Source organism: Medicago sativa, chromosome 7 (genome assembly GCF_051527215.1).
Source record: "Medicago sativa cultivar Bolivia chromosome 7, Bolivia_mono, whole genome shotgun sequence".
Classification (NCBI taxonomy): domain Eukaryota; kingdom Viridiplantae; phylum Streptophyta; class Magnoliopsida; order Fabales; family Fabaceae; genus Medicago; species Medicago sativa.
Genome location: NC_140755.1, coordinates 5,595,797 through 5,608,849, shown reverse-complemented (window position 1 = coordinate 5,608,849; position 13,053 = coordinate 5,595,797). Strand labels below are relative to the sequence as shown.

At 33.4% G+C, this 13,053-nt stretch overlaps 1 protein-coding gene across 1 annotated transcript; it reads left to right on the top strand.

Moving 5' to 3' along the window:
- Positions 1 to 6,485: 6,485 nt before the first annotated feature.
- Positions 6,486 to 10,917, top strand: LOC146903763 (Major facilitator superfamily protein). The gene is made up of 5 exons (XM_085724401.1): positions 6,486 to 6,824; positions 7,111 to 7,328; positions 8,622 to 8,784; positions 9,095 to 9,512; positions 9,873 to 10,917. Exons 1-5 carry the CDS (start codon positions 6,602 to 6,604, stop codon positions 10,765 to 10,767), a joined length of 1,917 nt encoding a protein of 638 aa, XP_085580527.1. The 5' UTR covers positions 6,486 to 6,601; the 3' UTR covers positions 10,768 to 10,917.
- Positions 10,918 to 13,053: the final 2,136 nt, after the last annotated feature.

Genomic DNA, 13,053 nt, shown 5'->3' with positions numbered 1-13,053 from the left:
TAGAACAGTAAGCTATCAACTGTGGTAATTACTTGGTACCTTTTTTTCGTTTATCCAGAAACCATGTTTATTGGTGCTTCCCACTTGTTGCTTGATGAGTTTTTTTTCCCCTGGTCGTTGGTTTTGCGAGAAAGGAAGGGAGCATCTTTATACGTTTGAATGACACAAAAACTCTTGATTTGTTGTGAAGTACACATTCGGATTTCGGACAGTACAAAAACTGTGTTTTGCTCCAATATGTGGGAAAATTTCTTCTCTCGTTTTGAACTTAACTCAGGAGAGCGCTTCTGTCATTTGAACGTTTTCTTTGTCTCAGAAAAATGAGGCACTTACATAGCAGGGGAGGAGTGAGATGGGTATAAGAAAATAAGTGATAGAAAATAAAAATGTGATGAAAAAAATAGTAGAAATATGAGATAAAAATGATTGGGGAAGAGTTTGTAAATTATATAAGGAGAATTATTTGCTATTCATTAGTCTTAAATGAAATTGATAATTCAAAGTTTGATTGAAGTGAGAGCCAGTATTGGTACTGTAGTTTATTCCAAGAATCAATTTGTAGATCCTAATAAAAAATATCCTTACTTTTATGGATGATTTTCATTTGATCTTATCATTCTTTTAAGAATGTGGCTGTCATTTTGCATGTCTCCCCACCCCCACCCCCACCCCACCACCTTCTTTCTTGTAATTTTTTTAACGTTTTCTTTCACTTATTTTTTTGTCCTCTTTTCAAAAAAAATTACGGTAAATTCAGGGATCATTTTATTGTGAATCCTTTTTCATAGTCAAATCTCAGACATCAACATTGCACTCAATTCCCTTAAGAGTTTGTTTGTTTCAGCCATTGAACATTAAATTAGGAAAGTGAGTCCACAGAATTAATGGTGCAAGTTGTAAAACTTTCCGTATATGGGTGGTTTGTAGGAATCAATTCACTCACTTTTTTCCAGGAATTTTTTTCCTTGACAAAGCGAAAAATCTTACACTCTTCGAGAGTTAAAGGTATTTCCATGATAAAGCGTGGAAAATGTTTAAAAAATTAGAAGAGTAATTTAAAATGTTACTTCATATCCTCTCCTTTTATACGTTAGAAAAAGAAAAACAATCTCTCTCACCTCCCCCTCATGTTAAATAGCGCCTATAGCAGCGCTATAGCCTATTGCATAGTTGAATTTAAACAAATCGCTATCACACATAGAGGCAGAGTTAAGCTTGCCAATATCTGTGTTTTATTCTGATATTGCAGCAAAACAGAAAAGTCGCAGCCTGTTTAGAATCGGTTGCTAGTTTGCGAACCAAGGTGCCGATAGTCTAGTTACATTCCCATCATAAACTTCCTTGTGAGATCCGCCGCATCCAAAGAAAATAGCAAGTGGATGGTCTATATCATGCTTGTATTTGTAAATGTGATGACTACTGTTGCCTGTTGGTTTTCTTTTGATCCCATTGATGACCCTGCCTGGTAGTGCACACAGTGTATTATTGATGAAAGTCTAAAATGAAACTAACACAAATTTGCTCTTCTCGTGTTGTTTGCTTGATGCTTCTTTTCAAAACACCCAAGAGTCAATCCAACTGTAACATCCCAGACTGCTTTCAGGATTGCCGACTAACCCCACAAACCAACACGAGTCTTTTCAGCATACTTTGTCCTCACTCACATGCTTACCAGGAAACTTCCCGGTAGGTCACCCATTCTAGTACTACTCCAAGCCAAGCACGCTTAACTGTGGAGTTCTTATGGAATGGGCTACAGAAAAGAAGATGCATCTTGTTGATATGGGTAGTACCTAACAATTCTTATAAGCCTTCCTTCAACCATGTAGTCCCATACCTACACGGCCTCCGGATGCCGACTAACCCCACAAACCAACACGAGTCTTTTCAGCATACTTTGTCCTCACTCACATGCTTACCAGGAAACTTCCCGGTAGGTCACCCATTCTAGTACTACTCCAAGCCAAGCACGCTTAACTGTGGAGTTCTTATGGAATGGGCTACAGAAAAGAAGATGCATCTTGTTGATATGGGTAGTACCTAACAATTCTTATAAGCCTTCCTTCAACCATGTAGTCCCATACCTACACGGCCTCCGGATCCCTCTCATTTCGATGTGATTCGGTTCCTCTTATTAACGTGGGGTCATCCTTACGGATAGTGTCCGTTCCAACTGGCGGGAACCTTTCGTATCCAACTGGCGGGATATCGAAAGTCACGTCGTGGTTGGGCCTAACACAACCCCACAAAACCGGCTTGTGAGGTGAGGATTGCCCCCACTTATAAACAAATTGTCAGGCCAACTTCTAACCGATGTGGGACTCTTAACACACCCCCTCACGCTCAGGATTACACATCTGAAGCGTGAACATAAATGACGGGTGGCCCAATAACGGAAACCTGATAACAGGTGGCCCAAAGAATCGTGAAGAGGCTCTAATACCATATTAGAAATCGTGGTTGGGCCTAACACAACCCCACAAAACCGGCTTGTGAGGTGAGGATTGCCCCCACTTATAAACAAATTGTCAGGCCAACTTCTAACCGATGTGGGACTCTTAACAATAATAAAAATAAAAGTAAGATTAATATTGCATTTGTGAATAGAGAACTCAAAAACATAATAAAAAAAACACACGGTGAATCGGAAAATTGAAATAAGAATCTATAGCCTACAAGTCCCCACAGAATAACTTTACCAGATTTTGAGTACTTATATATTAACGTGGGATGTATAACTTATAATAGGTTACAAATAAATAATGTTTCACATTATTGGCACTCACCGGATTAGATTAAATAAATGTGATTTAATAGGTGACCATCTAAAATACTTCTTTTAGTCCTTTAAGTTTGACAAAAATATCGGGTTAGTCTTCAAGTTTTTAAATCTTCAAATAAATTCTTAATACTCTTACCTTTTTTAATGCTTTAAGTTTGATAAAAATATGGGTTAATTCTTTAAGTTATTAAATTTTCAAATAAGTCCTTATTACCATTCACAAGTTTCCATGTAGGCATGTCAATCGGAGGGGGTGGGGACGGGTTTTACCTTCCCCATCCACATACTCTACTCTCATATACTTACCTGTTACCCTATCCATACTTAGCGGGGATGAGAAATCGAATCTCATCCCCGTCTTCGACGGGTTCGGGTATCCCCGCCCCATCTTCATTCCCGCAGTGCATATTTTTTTTTAATAAAAATAAAAGTATTTTTAAGCCCTAAGCCCAATGTTGTAATGCATTATCCAGCAAATAGATGATGGTGATCGATGGATATGGTCATGGAGAAGAGAGAGGCCGAGAGTGTGAGATATGAAAGGAGAAAAGAGAGAACTATGATAAATGAGTATCATAAGACTGAGACTCTGACCGTATGAGCGTAATGATTTAGGGTTTGGGTTTTTATTTATATAAAAGGAGTAATAAATTGATTTTCTACATTTGGGTCGGATTTGGGTATGGGTTCGGGGTGGGTACTTATAATATCCCCTTTACTCGTCCCGTACTCGTGTTTCAAAATCGGGGATAACCCAGACCCATACCTAAACCCAGTCAAAACGGGGAAAACCCGTCAAATTAGGTTTGGTTCGGGCGGGTACCTGTGGGTATGGGTTTTAATGCCATGCCTATTTCCATGAATGACGTTTTCAAAAGTACATTAATTAATTATTTACGCGATTCAAAAAATTAATTACACCTTATTAAATTTGTCTGAAGTTAATTCATTTTACTTATAATCAAAATAGGAAAGTTTCTATTTTGGGTTTGTTTTTTAATTTGGGGTTGTTCTTTAACCTGGGTGTCACTCTCGAAGATTGGCTATAGACCGTTAGTTAGAAATGACCATGAATGTTTACTGTTTTGATGCTTAGTGAGTTGTAGGTGCGGGATTTTGTTTGTGTTGGTGATCAAATCATTTGTCTTTTTTGAAGATTTGGATCCAGTGTTTCTAAACATTCACGTATTTTTTCTTTTGTAATTTGGGTTTTGAGCCGTACACGAGTTCGCTGAATTGTGAACCGCTGCGTGAATTTTTAAATCGGTTTCTGAAACCTTTAGGATTGTTATGTACTTGTACCACCCATCTGGAAAGTGTTTTTGTTTCTCCTCGATAAGGATTATACCACCACCACATCACGCCATACCCAAGTCTTTTGTACTAACTTTTTAATCTACTTAGGATGTCGCAAATCAGATTTTTTTAACTCATTAAATTATTATTTCAAAAACATATTGTAATATAGAAAGTACTTTAATTTTTACTATTATGAATAATATATTCCGATAAACAAATTTGCTTGTCATTTTATATGTATATAATAGTTATCCCACTTATGCACTTAGAATTTGCCATCAAATTAAATAAAATATGATTTTTTAAGAGGTGGCTTTTTGTCTATTCTTCTCTATCCATTTCAATTCAATAAATTGGACTCTTTGCTTGCTCATAGGTCACGTTCTTATAGGAGGGACATGTCTTCACTTCCATATATAATAAGAATATTGTTGTGTCTGCTTCTGTGCTATGTTAAATCAATAAACAATTAATAAAGTTTATGAGTGATATTTTTCTAGGAGTTGGGTGGGTGTTGTTGTTATTATTTATCAGTGTTAATTTTCTGTTGGTTGAATTGATTGATACTAACAATGTTCTGATTTTATGCATGGGGATGCAGTATTATGCATGGGTCCTCCTGATTGAATGGTTTGTAAGATACACTGTATTTGTATATATTGTATAGTGTGGTACAACCTGTGACATTGGTGGAGCAATAATATAAATAAAAGTTTAGATATTTTTTGTTTATTCAAGTATACAATTTAGAGTTAAATACGTTTTGCTCCCTATAAAAATATTTACTTTTCATTTTAGTCCTTCTAAAATTTTATTATAGAAATTCGTATTTAGTTCATGTTTTGTTAAAAAGTTTTAATTTTTCTTGGGAAATATTGTTATAATATTCTACTCATTTATGTAAAATTTTATTAAAAAAATATGAATGATGGACATGAGTTGACTAAAAAGTAAAGACTTACGCATTTGTGGAAAATTTTATTAAAAAATATAAAGGCTAGACATGAGTTGACTAAAATATAGACAAAAAGTGGTGATGAAAAAATTTTGGACGTCTAAAAGTCTAAGTTTTTTTTAGAGGAACTAAAATGAAATGTTAATATATTTTTAGTGATCAAAAACATATTTAACCCTACAATTTATTGTAATTTTTTTTTGTTTTTTTAGTCTTGAAAATTAACTAGTATTTACTTTTTTTAGGGGAATACTACTATTTACCTTTTGTCATTCTTTTTTTTTTAATCTCTGTGAAATATATTCATATTGAAATCAATCTTTTTTAGAAACTAAAAACATATTCAAATCATAAATGAATTATTGCATATTTTCAAGAAAAATATAACATGTGACTATGTGAGGGAAATTGAGAAGGGAAATTGTGTAGTACTACTACTATAATCAAATAGAATATCCATATTTTCATGCTGAGCCAACCAAGAACGAGTTGGGTTGGGAGTAAGATATTTAATAAATGACATTTAAGCAGTACCAATGAATGATAGCAATGGTTTCAGCTTCCACAGCAGGTGCCTATAAATGCATTGTCATAAATCACTTCCACTTATGTGTATATTGTTTGCTATGTACGTACCATTTATTGAATGTGACCAGTTTCCTTAGATCTTCACGTGTTAGTTGAACCTCCCTTTATCATGGTCCCTTTCTTAATTATTCACCATTCAACCTTCTTCTTTCTATTCACACAATTTTGACTAAGTAATTTATAAATACATATATTGCTCTATCTAGTAAATGATCTTTTAACTAAGGACAAAACTGTGACGACTTTAAGGTTGATTAACACTTCGAAATTCGACTCTTTACTATGTTGAGAAAATGTTTGATGCTCGTTAGTCGGACTCCTCAATAATGTTAAAAAAAAAATGTTTGGTTTGTAGCAACTCCGCAATGCGACAAAGATTAATATTTAATTGAAATATCTGAGATACACGTGATCTTGAATAGAAAAATTCACTTAACTCTTTTAAAATTTGGATTGAGTCACAAAATCGAGTTAGACTTTAATATTATTTTAAAATTTTAGTTGAGTCTAATTCAACTTTAAAAAACCAACTTATAAGATAAAATGTATCTCTCGATTATAAACTGATTTTCGTACCATATTTCATCATATCTAAGACTCTTAACCTTGGCCATTTATTTGTCACACTCACAATTTTTTCCACTTAAGAGGTTTGTAGGGTCCTATTGAGTAGAGTCATAATAGTCACAATCAATTTATGTATCAAGCTAGGTGTGTAAACATCAACTTTTACACTCAATCATAAATCAATACAGTCAATATTTAAAAGTGAAAACAATAAAGTCATGAAACTCTTTAAAATGATCATAAATTAAATGTGTATGGTTGGTTATATAGTCCTAGCTACATCCACTCTTACACACAAATAACACTCTCATTAGATGCATGAGTAGGTGAGCAAATGAAGTAATGAACCCTTATATGTAAAAGTGAGTTTTTTGTGCTAACTAGCACTCTTGTGTGTTAGAGCTAGTAAAATGGATACTTGTGAGATCAAGTCACCAGAAGCACCTCAACAAGGGACACCATGCACTTCAATGAGCAGAAAGAAACTTGGCATTTTCTTCATTGAGTCTGAGGATAGAAGGATGGCTTTAGGGCGTGGTTATACAAGAGGTTCTACACCTGTTAATATTCATGGAAAATCCATTGAGGATCTTTCTAAAACTGGTGGTTGGATTGCTGCCTTCTTTATATTTGGTATGTATATTCTTCACATGGTTATCAGTATCTTACGATATATGTGTATGTTGGAATGTCTTTTATATCATGACATTAGTATATGTCATGTTTTTGAGGTAAAAGATAGGATAAGATCTGAATTCTTGGTTAATATGATGCTTGTGACAAATGAGAATGCATTAAAATATATTAGGCCATGTTTGTTTGCTGAGTTTGGTTATTAACTTATTATGATTATGAAAATGGTGAATACTTTAAAGATAATGTATGATTTTTTTTGTTGCTTCTATGGTGGTTACTGCAGGAAATGAAATGGCAGAAAGAATGGCTTATTTTGGACTTTCTGTTAACATGGTAGCCTTTATGTTTTATGTGATGCATAGACCTTTTGCAAGTTCATCCAATGCAGTCAATAATTTCTTAGGAATATCACAAGCTTCTTCTGTTCTTGGTGGATTTCTAGCTGATGCATACCTTGGACGTTACTGGACAATAGCTATCTTTACTACGATTTATCTCGCGGTATGGTTCATTACCTTTTGATTTGAGCTGTCAGATCAAGATTGAATGTCTAAAGTTTCGACTTAAGAGTGAATAAATAGATGGCTTAATGGTGTGTTTGATCCCTGCAATTAGGCGTCATTTAAAAATTTGCCCCTGTAATTGCTAATCCTAGCAAATTGCCCTTGCAAACCTTAATCATTTAAAATTTCGTCCTTTGACCAACTTAATCAATGCCACGTCAGCATTTTACCAAAATGGCACGGGGAATTGACGAAAATACCCCTGGTTTATTTTTTTTTTCCTTAAAAAAAATTTCAAAATTTTGAATTTTTTTTTAAATTAAAAAAATCTGAAAAAATAATTAATAATTATAAAAAAATTTGGAAAAAAATGTTAAAATTAAAACTGAAAAAACTGAAATTTTTCGGAGAAAAAATCGAAAAAAAAAATTCGAGAAAAAACTGGGAAAAAAATTTTTGAAGGAAAAAAAACAAAAAAAATATAAGTCAGGGGTATTTTCGTCAATTCCCCGTGCCATTTTGGTAAAATGCTGACGTGGCATTGATTAAGTTGGTCAAATGACGAAATTTTAAATGATTAAGGTTTGCAAGGGCAATTTGCCAGGATTAGCAATTACAGGGGCAAATTTTTAAATGACGCCTAATTGCAGGGATCAAACACACCATTAAGCCTAAATAGATTGGTTTAAAATTGTAAGTACTTGTCAAAGTAACCCCTCATTTCAAATACATCCACAAAATTGTAAAATATCATTCGAAGTTGTTGATATGTTGACTTCTATAGTTAGACTTAATTTATAACGTGAAATGTTAACTAGAAATGTTACATTGGATGCTGATTCCACATCAATGTTAACTCTCCAAGGACTAATTTGTCTATGAAATTTAGTTCATCTTATATACAAATTTATCAGTAATTGCAATTATGCGTAGACTAATTACTGACAATTTAGTCAATAAGTGACCTAAATTTCATAGGAAAATTAGTTTAGGTGTGTTGACATTGATGCTAGATCAACGTGGTTGAGGATGAGACGAATATTTAGTAAACATGTCACATCATAGTCTCTAAAGGTAAAAGTTGATAGAGACTATTTTGACCGGTACTTTACAGTTTCAGAGAAGTATTTGCCAATTCGCAAAAACTACATACTATTTTGATCGCTGCTTACAATTCCTACAACCAATTTGCCTATTCACTAAGTCGAAACAAAGACTGTCTAATCTTGATCTGATAATCCAGATATATCATAATAACTTTGTTACTTTCATTCCAAACTTTTATGAACAGGGCTTAACTGGAATAACAATATGTGCAACAATGAGCATTTTTGTGCCAAACCAAGAAAACTGTGACCAATTATCACTTCTATTAGGAAACTGTGAGCCTGCAAAACCATGGCAAATGACATACCTCTACACTGTTCTATACATAACAGCATTTGGAGCTGCAGGTATTGTTAGATATAGCTGGTGATTGGAGTTTCTTATTGATTTGAGTTTCATATAATATATGTAGCACCGACATTTCTTTCCCGTGTTGGTGTCCGACATCGACATGATGCCGACACATGTCATAACACTTCAATTGATTTATTTTCTTAAGTTACTAATGGTGTAAACATGCCACCGTTAGTATTGTGTCCGATGTCGTGTCAATTCTTCATAGTTTGTAATCAACTTTTTCAATCTATCAATTTCAAAGTCAATCTTTCTGATCAATTTATTTTAATCTTTGTTGGATTCTATCATATTTCTCAACAGGTATAAGACCATGTGTATCTTCTTTTGGAGCAGACCAATTCGACGAAAGAAGCAAAAACTACAAATCACATCTTGACAGATTTTTCAACTTGTTCTATCTTTCTGTGACAATTGGTGCAATTGTAGCATTCACAGCAGTGGTCTATGTTCAAATGAAATTGGGTTGGGGTTCTGCTTTTGGTTCATTGGCAATAGCAATGGGAGTATCTAACATGCTTTTCTTTATTGGTACACCTTTGTATAGACATAGGTTGCCAGGTGGAAGTCCTCTTACACGAGTCGCTCAAGTATTGGTTGCCGCTTATCGAAAGAGAAAAGAATCATTTGGTAATAGTGAAGTTGTTGGGTTGTATGAGGTTCCTGGTAGAAGATCTGCTATAAAGGGTAGTCAGAAAATTGCTCACACTGATGATTTCAGGTTTTAGTCTTTCTCCTTGCTAACTACTCAGCTCCAAAAGTTTTGATGCTTTCTATTTATTGAAAATATTTTGTTAGAATAGGAAATTTTACATCACATAATGCTTAGTATGACTTGTATAGTCGTATTTGCATGATAGCTATCAAACATTAATACAGATACAAGACATGACACTGAAAAATTGTATAATTAAAATGTAACACATGTGTCGATGTCTTGTGCGTGTCCGAAAGTGATACGTGTCAGAAACCATAAACATGATTTATTTACACAATTCAAAGATTTATTATACCATTGTAAGAGATATTATTCTTTCTCTCATTTTTTTTTTTTTCATCTTTTAATTCTATATATGTTTAGGTTTCTTGACAAAGCAGCTCTACAATTGAAACAAGATGGCCCTAATCCAAGTCAATGGAACCTTTGTACAGTAACACAAGTAGAAGAAGTGAAGATCCTTATAAAACTAATTCCAATTCCAGCTTGCACAATCATGCTTAATGTAATCTTAACAGAATTTCTAACTCTCTCAGTCCAACAAGCATATACCTTAAACACTCACTTGGGTAAATTAAAACTTCCAGTAACATGCATGCCGGTTTTTCCAGGTCTAAGTGTATTCCTCATATTAGCTCTCTATTACCAAACTTTTGTACCGCTTTTCAAACGCATCACTGGTCATCCGCATGGTGCATCTCAGCTTCAAAGAATTGGAATTGGTTTAGGAGTTTCGATTTTATCGGTTGCTTGGGCTGCAATCTTCGAAAAGTATAGAAGAAACTATGCTATCAAAAATGAATATGAAGCTAGTTTCTTAACACCAATGCCAAATTTAAGTGCTTATTGGTTATTGATTCAATATTGCTTAATTGGTGTAGCTGAAGTTTTTTGCATTGTTGGTTTGTTGGAGTTTTTATATGAAGAAGCACCTGATGCTATGAAAAGTATTGGTTCTGCTTATGCTGCTTTAGCTGGTGGATTAGGTTGTTTTTTTGCAACATTTATAAATAGTGTTGTTAAATCAGCCTCTGGAAACTCAGATAAAAGACAAGAATCTTGGTTGTCTCAAAACATCAACACTGGCAAGTTTGATTACTTTTACTGGGTTCTTACAGCTTTAAGCTTAGTCAACTTCTGTGTCTTCTTATATTCAGCACATAGATACAAATACAGGACACAACATGTTTATGAGATGGAGAACATTAAACTTGATAATTTGGCAAACAATGGGAGCTCTACAACAGTTTCTTTCTAGCTAGTTTAAATATATGAAGTTATATATCTATGTATTAGTCCTCTAAAGTGAGGGGTATATTTAAAGGATGATGTGAAATTGTAATTGTTAAGTGACAAGTTACCGATTAAGATTTTAATGATCTCATAGTTTATTTTGGATTTTAATGAATTTTATTTTTTATTAATGATTATTAATTTTTTATCTCATAGTTTAGAAAAATGCATTTTTCTAACTAGCACATAAAAATGCTAGACACAAACTAAATTTGGTGCAAGGAATGAACTTTTACCTTAAATTGTTACATCAATCCCAGGCATTGACAATCACGATGCAAATGCGGTATATCTCTCTACTACAAGGCAACTCTTCAATTTAGTTTTAGTTTTACATGCCTCCTTTCATTATTGATTAAGCTCTGAATTCTACAGTATAGACATGTTAAACTCGCTAAAATATAACTTTCATAAGTAGTTTGTGCATAAGCATATTCCTTTTGTTCATTTCCAGATAATAATTGCATTATTGGTGCCAAAATTTTCATGCTATGTTAGGCTTGTGCTATTTTCCTACTGGAGCGCTTTGTCTACTGCCATCTCTGCTGCCATATATCAACCGTTGGATATTTCTTTCTTTTTTCTCAGCCGTTGAATTTACTTGTGTTTATAAGGAAAAAGTTTCAGCTCCTTCTCCACATTCTTTCCATTGCACGCGTACTAATTATATTTTTCTGCATAATCAAAGTGTACATAATAATATAATAATATTAATATTAATCCCTTCAAAGAAAAAAATAATATTAATATTTGTCTTTTTTCATGAAACATTCAACAACTTTTAAATCTTGTTGTTCTTGAGGAAACTTAAACCAAATTTTGCTAAAATTAATCTCTTAATTTCTCTTAACTTTAAAATCAATCAATTTAGTTCCTTAAGTTTTTTTTTTTTTTTTTGAGGGAATTTAGTTTCTTAACTTATAAATGTTTACGCAATTTGTTTCTTGGAAGTGTATACCTTATTGTCAAATCGCGCATCAAAATTACAAATGTGTTCGTAAGTGTTTTTTATTAATCATTTTGGTCATTGAATATGTTATTATGTTGTCAAAAAATTTCTCGAATAATCTATGGACTATAGTGATAATCCTTCACACATTACAAGATAAAAATAGTTAATGGATCGAAAATATACGATCATATCCATATATTAAAGGAAGATTTACATAAATTAAGGGATCAAATTGATTGATTTTAAAATTAAGGGATCATAGTGAACTTTTAAATTAAATTATGGATTAAATTGAATGATATACATGAATTAACTTTAAAACAATGAACACAAGTTATGGACAAAAGAGACTTTTCTTAAGAAAAACAAGTTTTAAAGCTATTGAGTGTTTTTTTATTAAGAATAATTGATTTTTTTTTGAAAGAATTATAAGTTATTATATGTTTTTTCAAAAAAATTAAATAGAAACAAATAATAAAATTAATATTATGTACAGTTAATCCTAATATTAAGTGCAAAGAATGTGGACAAGGAGCTAAAACATTTTTCTTAAACACAAGTAAATTCAACGGTTGAGAAAGAAGAAAGCAATATCCAATGGTTCATAGGTGGCAGCAGAGATGGCATGAGACACAAGCGCTGCCGAGGATCCAGTTCCTAGTCTTTACCACGTAATAATAACTTTGTTACATGAAAAACCGTATAATAGCCATGCTTATAGGTTGAGTTATTTTGTTTTTCTGATCACTCAATTCAGCTTAGTCAAGCTATTGGTTCTATCTAGGGGTGGACAACGGTTGAATTCGGACGGTTTCGGGTGGAAAAACATCAATCCAAATGATACCGCGGGTGGAAAAAATCAATCCATTTTCGTCTGTTGCAGTCTTCGGTTATGCCGGTTAACAGTTTAAGCGGTTGTCGGTTTGTGTGGGTGGGTTCACACGGTTCTGAGAAATTTAAAGCTTAGATTCGTAGGTAAGAAAAGACCAGAAACATCACATAAAAGAAAAGGAGTGGGGAGGAGGAGAAGACTCCATTGAAACACCCTTCTTTTCTGTGTTTTTTATGTTCCCATTTTGTAAAATAAACAGATATAAAGGATAGAACATCGACCTGAACAGATCATACACTTGGTGAAGAAAAAAATAGAAACAGAAGATGAGATGAAAATACAAGTCGGAGAAGGGAACAAGAGAGCCGGACTATGCATAATAAGCTCAGAACTTGAAGAAGCAAGAGAGTGTTTGAGGATGTGCTGTCTTAATGTGACAAAAAAGTTATCAAAAAAATAATTTTATG

Bases quoted from the DNA above. Each gene is read 5' to 3' on its own strand.
- LOC146903763 (XM_085724401.1), top strand. From the start codon at position 6,602: ATGGATACTTGTGAGATCAAGTCACCAGAAGCACCTCAACAAGGGACA. The intron at 7,329-8,621 runs GTATGGTTCATT...TTTTATGAACAG, and splicing joins TTACTACGATTTATCTCGCG to GGCTTAACTGGAATAACAAT. The intron at 9,513-9,872 runs GTTTTAGTCTTT...ATATATGTTTAG, and splicing joins GCTCACACTGATGATTTCAG to GTTTCTTGACAAAGCAGCTC.